The 8986-nt window shown below is 32.4% G+C and overlaps 1 protein-coding gene across 1 annotated transcript in view; it reads right to left on the reverse strand.

Annotated features, from left to right (window-relative positions):
- Positions 1 to 5601, reverse strand: part of LOC134717965 (uncharacterized) — a 28379-nt gene extending 22778 nt beyond the window's left edge. The window contains exons 1-5 of the mRNA XM_063580466.1: positions 5401 to 5601; positions 4143 to 4392; positions 3332 to 3435; positions 1532 to 1686; positions 459 to 627 (exon numbers count right to left, since the gene is read on the reverse strand). Of these exons, the coding sequence (XP_063436536.1) occupies positions 459 to 627; positions 1532 to 1686; positions 3332 to 3435; positions 4143 to 4392; positions 5401 to 5543 (821 nt within the window). The 5' untranslated portion in view covers positions 5544 to 5601. The remainder of the gene's footprint in view (positions 1 to 458; positions 628 to 1531; positions 1687 to 3331; positions 3436 to 4142; positions 4393 to 5400) is intronic.
- Positions 5602 to 8986: the final 3385 nt, after the last annotated feature.

An 8986-nucleotide genomic window follows, 5' to 3' on the forward strand; every position in this document is an offset into this window, starting at 1 on the left:
AACTTTTTTACGATTTATACCTTCTTTAGGATGCCCTATCCGCATTATCAATTTCTTTGTTCAGTGGACCGTGAAAAAGAAAAAAAACTCTAATTAGACATCAAAATTAAAAAGATCATATCATAAGGAACATGTATAATAAGATTCAAGTTGAATGGACTTCAACTTCATTAAAAACTACCTCGCCAAAAGTCTTTAAACTGAAGCGGGACGGACAAACGAACGGACGGGCGGACGAACGAACAAACAGACGAAGGAACGCACAGACCAGAAAACAAAATGCCCATAAATGGGGCATAAACAGTATGTCTATGTTTCGAAACCGAGCCAATTGCAGAATAAATATAGTTATTAAATCAACTTGAAAAAAGTTTGATTTAAATCGGTTAGTACATTTTTTTCCAAAAGGGAACAGATGACATTAACAAAGAGCTGATATTCTAGTTTTATAAACATACCACCATAGAATCAAATATAGACCAGTAGGTATCGAAGTTGCAATTATAATCCAGTTCCATGTTCTTATAAAATAGGACTCGAGAATATAAAGAAGAACTCCTGCTGGTGTAAATGTTGCTATGAAAATGCCAACAAATGTTCTCTTAGAAGGTCCTGTCCACTCCATGCCTACAACATTTATCTAAATGCAATTAATAAACAATTACAAGCTAAATTAATCTCTAAAAAAAGAAAATGTTTTATTATCGACTTTATATAGATATACACATGTACTTAGAAATCTAATCGTAATCTATTTTTCATTTGTCCTTTTTCTGTTCTTCGAAGTGTTGTGTATTCGATTTTTTTTATTAATTGTGTTGTCATGATGTCAGTGGCACATAGTTCATGCATGTTCAGAACGAGAACACATTAAGCAGTCGTAGGTCCTTTAATATGGATTGACTGATATGAAGTTCGGGAAATTTGTTACTGCTGATGGAAAATGAGGATACATTACATAGGGCCAGCAATCGGATTTAGCGTCCATATTCTAATAAGACGTGACAGCGAATTATATATCACACAAACCAAACGTCCGACTTTAGAAAGGGTTTTACAAACGGTTGGAAGAACACCAAAATGGCCATATTTTTATTCCCCTTTTTATACTGGGATTTTCCTCTATACGACTTATAGTTATTTTTAATGTCTTTTTTTTTTTTTAGCTTTTCCGAAGCATTCGAATTTATTGGTTTTGACAAAATGGTCAATAAAAAAGAAATTCAAACCAATCATATTGAGCAGTTAATATAACTCTCACATAATTTAATTTGTTTTAGGTCCTATATAGATTATATAGCGGTAAATCTATTAAAATATTTCGGACTCCTGCAATTTATACAGTTTTTTTAATATGTATATAATTTATCGTTGTTTATTTAAAAGCGATTGCTGTGCTTATTTGATTATAATTATGTAATTTTGATTAATTGGTTGTTTTCAAGACTTTAGAATTTCATTGGGTTTGCTGTATTCTTTCACTCACATTAGAAAATAATGTTATACTACATCAGTAAATTAAATGACGTACCTATAACAAACGTTGTAATATACATTCCAACAACGCCAACGCCGGTAAAAAATCTTACAATTATAAACATTGTATAATTAACAGACCATGCTAAAGCCATACAGGAACCAAACAGTGTCAACACAGCCAACAACAAGGTTTTTCGTCTACCAATTCTAAAATTAATTACATATCTAACTATATTTGAGCATTGGAAAAATAAATATAGACATTTAGTCATTTATTACAGTGGTACAAAAAAGTATGGTTTGCTACGTTATTAGTGCATTGCAAATAACACTTTGATGATCAGTATTTTTACAAAGCGATTGAAGATATTAGTGTAAATTTATTTTCTATTTTGTGATGCATGCACTATACATTAATTGTATAGTACGATTATATACTCCATATAGAGGTGCTCTTACAATCAGGCGACTAATACCGTGAGACCTGTTAAAACCGAACCTGTTCGGGACTTAAAATCTAGTTCGGTATTGGCCGATGTTCGGTTTTATCACAACGCATGCAAATTGAAACGACGGTGCTTAAGAACATGTTTGGTTTATATAGGTTTTCGGTTTATACAGGATTCGTTTTAGCCAGGTTTCACTATACACAGAAAAATATTTTTCTATGTTGTGATGTTATGCTATTGTTTCAGAAAAAGGGAGAAGGTTTGGATCCATTAAAACGTTTAATCCCGCTGCAAATATTTGCACCTGTCCTAAGTCAGGAATCTGATGTACAGTAGTTGTCGTTTGTTTATGTAATATATATGTGTTTCTCGTTTAGTTTATATAGATTAGACCGTTGGTTTTCCCGTTTGAATGGTTTTACACTAGTAATTTTGGGGCCCTTTATAGCTTATTGTTCGGTGTGAGCCAATGCTCCGTGTTGAAGGCCGTACTTTAACCAATAATGGTTTACTTTTTAAATTGTTATTTGGATGGAGAGTTGTCTCATTGGCACTCACACCACATCTTCCTATATCTATGTATAAACAAAGGCTGCATCGCTTTACATTTTTGAAAATTCGTTAACCTGTTCGGGACTTAAAATCTAGTTCGGTATTGGCCGATGTTCGGTTTTATCACAACGCATGCAAATTGAAACGACGGTGCTTAAGAACATGTTTGGCTTATATAGGTTTTCGGTTTATACAGGATTCGTTTTAGCCAGGTTTCACTATACACAGAAAAATATTTTTCTATGTTGTGATGTTATGCTATTGTTTCAGAAAAAGGGAGAAGGTTTGGATCCATTAAAACGTTTAATCCCGCTGCAAATATTTGCACCTGTCCTAAGTCAGGAATCTGATGTACAGTAGTTGTCGTTTGTTTATGTAATATATATGTGTTTCTCGTTTAGTTTATATAGATTAGACCGTTGGTTTTCCCGTTTGAATGGTTTTACACTAGTAATTTTGGGGCCCTTTATAGCTTGTTGTTCGGTGTGAGCCAATGCTCCGTGTTGAAGGCCGTACTTTAACCTATAATGGTTTACTTTTTAAATTGTTATTTGGATGGAGAGTTGTCTCATTGGCACTCACACCACATCTTCCTATATCTATGTATAAACAAAGGCTGCATCGCTTTACATTTTTGAAAATTCGTTAACACTGACTTTAGTTAATGAAATCATACCATTACACACACGCCATCGATTTTTTTTAGAGTCAAACACTTCACAAATTATATGGCCTCGAAACAGAATATGACAGCTATTTAAACTAAACTTAACCAGGGTGGACTGAATGGAATAAAGATTAAAACCAGATATATTCAAATTAAAAAAAAATGATAAGTTTAATATGCTTACAAATCTGATAATAGTCCAAAAGTGAATGATCCAACAAGAGTCCCTGCAAACAAGACCGTCTTTGAAACTGACACTTTATATTTGTTGTCACATACCAAGTTTTCCTGTAAAACCCATAGAGCGTAACCAATCAGTTCACATGTTTGAACGGTTTGGGCAATGAAAACATTCGACAATTTAATAGTATTTCTGTTTTTTAATAGGTAAAATGTATAGCTAAAAATTTACATTTTCAGAGCAGCAATCATTTTCGATATACGACTGGTGGTCAGTCAAGGTTCATACCAGGGTAACGTGTGCTGCAGGGAATCGTCAGTGTATTTTCACATAAATCCAGATTATTCACATTGTGTGTATGTGTGTATGTGTGTTTTAATCAACGATCACCTGACAGTTAGTTAATATTTTAACATGGTTTGTGTACAGCCATGCGATTAAAAACTTAACAATCTTATTATACATGAACCATTAACGCGTTCAGCAATATTACAAGACACTTTTCAGAATGATAATTATAGATTATCGGAGATCATCTCAACTAGATTGATTTTCTCGCTTGAGCCAGGACGGCGAAAGCGAGAAAGGCAATCGAGTTGAGATGAACACTGATAATCTTTTTATCGCTATTTTACCTAGTATGATGACGTTGTCAATTTCATTTCAATTTCGTTAGCAACGCCACGTGCCTGCTTAGTGTCTAGCGATAATTTTCCATCTCAAGCGAGTAGAAAATTATCACAAAAAAAAGATCAAAGGAAAAATGCACAAAATAGCGATACTGTAGGAAGATAACAATCATAGATCATCTTACTTTTACAACAAACGTGTAATCAAACACATCGTTACTGTATACCCACGACGAACATTTCACTAAACTGGCATTGATTGGATGGCTGTTATTTTCATCATACACAGTATTTGATTGGTCAATTTGGTAAACATGACACTGGTCGTACTTTTTGTCGTCTTCGTTAGATATAGGTATGTACATCTGAATCATATTATGATGTAATGTTCCTTGTACATCGTACGTATCATTTGCAAATCCTGGAATTCTGCATCTGCAGATGAGAAATAAAACCGTTACTATATAATTTTTTCTTGATGGCATTTCCAGACCATGCAGCAATACATGGTCGAGTTTTCAATTTACTACAAATCAGGTTGTTTGCATCTGGATTTATTGAACTCTTTTGGATGACGTATTTTTTTCTATTTGCTTTCTATAGATCCAAGTCGTTAACCGATCAGAGCTCATATATAATCCTAATTTCATCAAAACATAATAAAGAAATATTTCTACCCGCATGTAGTGCATTTGTTTTCTAGATACTGTTTTAAAACTTTTAGTCTGTTTATGACGTCTTCACAATAAATCCTTTGAATGTGTATTTATTGATAGTCTAGTCACTTATATGCTTATAAGTCATTACTGGGTTTAAACTAGCATACATTTACAGCGGTACTACGTATCTTTTGCCTTTGTTTTTACCTTGAGTGAATCCTAACGATTCAACGCTCTTCAACTATATCGTGTTGGCATTAGATTACTGTTCGAAGTTATGGAGAATGGTCATTGGTTTCAAATTGTTTAACCTCGTCACACCCGAATGCAAGTAATCTGAGTCAGGAGTCTGTAATTCTGTGAATTTTATTGGTTACTGTCTCTCATAACATTTTGGTTTCGTTTTTCGATTTTACACAAATAAACGTAAACATTTTGTCATGTAGGGGTCATTTATTTAGTATTAGTGGTATATGTCCTTGTATTTTTCAATTATAAGTTGTTTGCCTGTGAGAGATCTCATCATATATTTATTATATAGCTTTCTGTTCGGTGTGAGTCAAAGCTCCGTATTGAAGACCGTTTTCTTGACCTGTAATGGTCTATTTTTTTTTAATTTCAAATTTGATGGAGATTTATTTCATTAACACTCATACAACATCTTCTTATGTCTATATTATGACTGTGTTAGTAATTATGCAAAAGTAAAACTATGATTTCAACTTATTTGCCCTAAATAATATTGTTTACATGTATGTTATATGCACCAATGCGTTTATCATACCTGTGGTCAGGAATTCCCAAAATAAACACAGAGAAAACCGTAACAGCTGGTGTTAGCATCCAGGCTACTGTTAACAAAACAAAGTTCCTTTTCTGATATGTACCAAAGTCTCCAATTTCAGACAAAATATCATCAAATTTCATTTCGAATATAGATTTTAAATCAACATAACAATGAATATTCCTCCTAAACTTTACCTAGTTAAATAACCACAAAACTTAGTGTTTATGAAATGTTTTTGATAACCTTGTTTTTAGTAGTATTTAATTATATGTGTTCTATATATATGATGTAACTTTTAGTGCAACTGTTAAAGTGATCAATAAATTACTTATTTTAAACACTATAAGTAGTGTCAATAGAGACACACACTACCTTTTAGTTACATGTAGGTAGAATCAGAGAAAGAGTTTTTAAATATATTTGTTCACTAAAGGTTGCATTTCTGTAAATATTGACAATGCAAATTCCCATAGGAACTCCTTTAACGGCTAAAACTGTACCACTTCACTGTTACCACTGTGCACTACATTTTTTTCAAAGGTCAAAATATACAGCTGTGCGGCACATTTTCAACGTTTATATGCACTGAACTGTTCAGTTTAAACTAACACTTATATTCTTAACTACCCCTACCTCGAATGAAGGGTTACTACGGATTTCAGTGTAAACAATATGCACGTGTATATTTACTGGTAACATTCCCAAGTTATTTCTCTATGAGATGGAACACAGAGAGCATAACTGGGAACCAGTATGTAATTAAAATTAATTTTCTATGAATATTCTTAATCTCCCCAAAAGAGGCGAGGTTTGAGAAACAGCTTTATTTACAAAGTGCAAGCTATATGATGTAACTTTAAGTACAACTGTTAAAGTGATCAATAAATTACACATTTTAAACTGTTAGCAGTGTCGACAGAGACACAAACTACCTTTGAATTGGCCGTTTCAGAATCTAAAGCATCATGGGTAATTTCATTGTTCTTACCCCAAAGTGAAAATAACGTTACGTCATTGGTTGAATTTCCATTGTTTATACGTTTTAAACCAATCAAAACGCTTTGGTGTACGCTTTTGAAAATATTACCCAGAATGCATTAGATTCTGAAACGGCGATTTGGCAAAGACGGGAGAAAGAGATTGGGAAAATAATTGTTTTCTTTTTATGTTACTCTAATACATAGGTTAGACTGAAATTAAAGTTATATTTGCTATATAATTAGGTGATTAAGATGGAAGTGGACGGTATATATTTGACTGTAAAGTTTTTTTTTGTGTATGTGTCATTTACTTATTTCGAAAAGTAAATAATATCATAAACACAAAACAAATAGAAACTAGAAAGACCAGCATTGGGCACTGTATGTTTAAGAAAAGCAGTAATTAGATTTGGAAAATTGATAAAAAAATAAATTAAGAACACGGAATGTTTCATGTTTGTCGTCAAGTGATAGGAATTTAATAAACCTGCTTCGAGTCCAACCACAAAATCGAAATGAATTCAAAGAATCCACTTCTTGGTGTTATTGATAAAATATATACTAAAGTCGATGTAACGATTTGAAGGACATTTGATTTCACTGATAAAGGAAATAGGTAGTCAATATTTATGAATGAAGTAAAATTCAAATTTACTTCATTTTTTCAAAAGTTGCTAAATTTACGTATTTGTTTTGTTTAATTGGCGCAAATAAAACCTATATATTGCAAAACAAAATGGCATTAAAGTAACTTATAAGCAAAAAGATTGTGGCAAAAATTAATGAACTTTTTGAACAACCGTAAATCAGTCATGGAAACTTGATAAAGCATCTTGACACTTGGTTTCCATCAAGGACATACGAAAAGCTAGCACTGACCACATAAACCAGGTTGAGAAGAATATTAGATATATTTAATGTAATTCTACTTTTTATTTACTTGCGACGCGTAGCGGAGACAGTAAAACGGAGATTTTCGACCGTCAGATCAAAATTGACGGTGGAATATCAGTACTGTAGTTGAAGAGTTGCCACCGTCAATTGTAGATTTGACGGTCGCAAATGCAGTTTTACTTGCGACGCGTAGCGGAGACAGTAAAACGGAGATTTTCGACCGTCAGATCAAAATTGACGGTGGCAACTCTTCAACTACAGTACTGTTATTCCGATTTTAATGCATTACAAAAAGAAAAAATACGTTAAAACTTGAAAAAAATTCTAAATATGTCAAATGAAGAAAATCCGCGAAATTTCATGAATGATTTTGGCACAAAGACGTCATGGCTAAACGTGACGTCATACAAATGAAAATTTACAAACTAGACGTTATTACGTTACCTGTACGCTTCAAATTCGGATAGAATTACATTAAAACGGCGAATTCGAGGTAGGTTTTGGTTTATTTTCGATTGTATAGTAGTAATCGAACATTTGTTCATTCATCAATTCAAAATGGAGGGTCCCTCCTTAGTTACGCCAGGTCAACTGTGGATTTGACGGCAATTTTTAGCCAATGAAAAAAATTGTTACATCCAAATTGCATTAGAATATACAATCTACACAAGAAAATGCTTGTACCAAATCAGGAATATCACAGTCGTTGTCCATTCGTTTGATATGTTTTATTTTTTGATTTTACCATTTGATATGGGACTTTTCGTTTTGAATTTTCCTCGGCGTTCAGTATTTTTGTGGTTTTACTTTTTAGTATAGTAAACATGAATTGTAGTATACAATTCATAAATAATGAAAACGTGACATGGTTTACAATTCACTCATAGTTCACCAAAAGTAGAGTACAAACATGACAAAATACAAGCGGACATTTTCTCTATGCTAATTTCTTACTACCAAATCAATCAAGCAATGATGTAACGATATTGTCGAATGCATATCTTATATTTTAAAGGTAATACCAAATCATTTTGTTACGTCTTTACATATTATGTTTACAGTTAAATGTGCTGTAAAATGTAAAATATGAACAATATTTACATTCAATGCCAATATAATCTAATTTTATAGTGCAATCTGTGTTTAAGCTTAAGACAGTTTGTAAACAACTGTTTATAGTTGGACCGTTTTGACGTTTTATTCGAGTCTTTTTCTAGACGAAATGCGTATCTAGAGTTTACAATTTTATCCTAATATTTATAAAGTAAAATCACAAAAAAATACCAAACTTCGAGGAAAATTCAAAACGAGAAGTCCCTAATGAATTTTATTTTTTACTGGTCCCGATTCATCTACATTGAGTTTTTGATAAATTTTAATCCACATTTTTTTCCCATTTTATCCCATTTTCCTTTTAATTTTATACTATGTTTTCTTCTTTGTGAAAGCATTCGGTCTTGCTCTTTTTGTAGGTAATTCACCCAGACTTTGTTTTATTTTACTTTTTTAACTTTTTTTTTTTTTTTATCTTTTTCTTAATTGATTCACGAGATTTGATTACCAAGACAGGAATATTGTGAAAAAAAGGAGAAGAAAAATAGAGAAAAAATAAAATAAAATATATTCTATTCTTGGAAGTTGACTAAAAATGTACATGAATACAGGTGAGCACCAAAAGCTGTTTACAGTCGCCAGATATATTTAGTTTA

This window comes from Mytilus trossulus, chromosome 5 (genome assembly GCF_036588685.1).
Source record: "Mytilus trossulus isolate FHL-02 chromosome 5, PNRI_Mtr1.1.1.hap1, whole genome shotgun sequence".
Lineage (NCBI taxonomy): Eukaryota > Metazoa > Mollusca > Bivalvia > Mytilida > Mytilidae > Mytilus > Mytilus trossulus.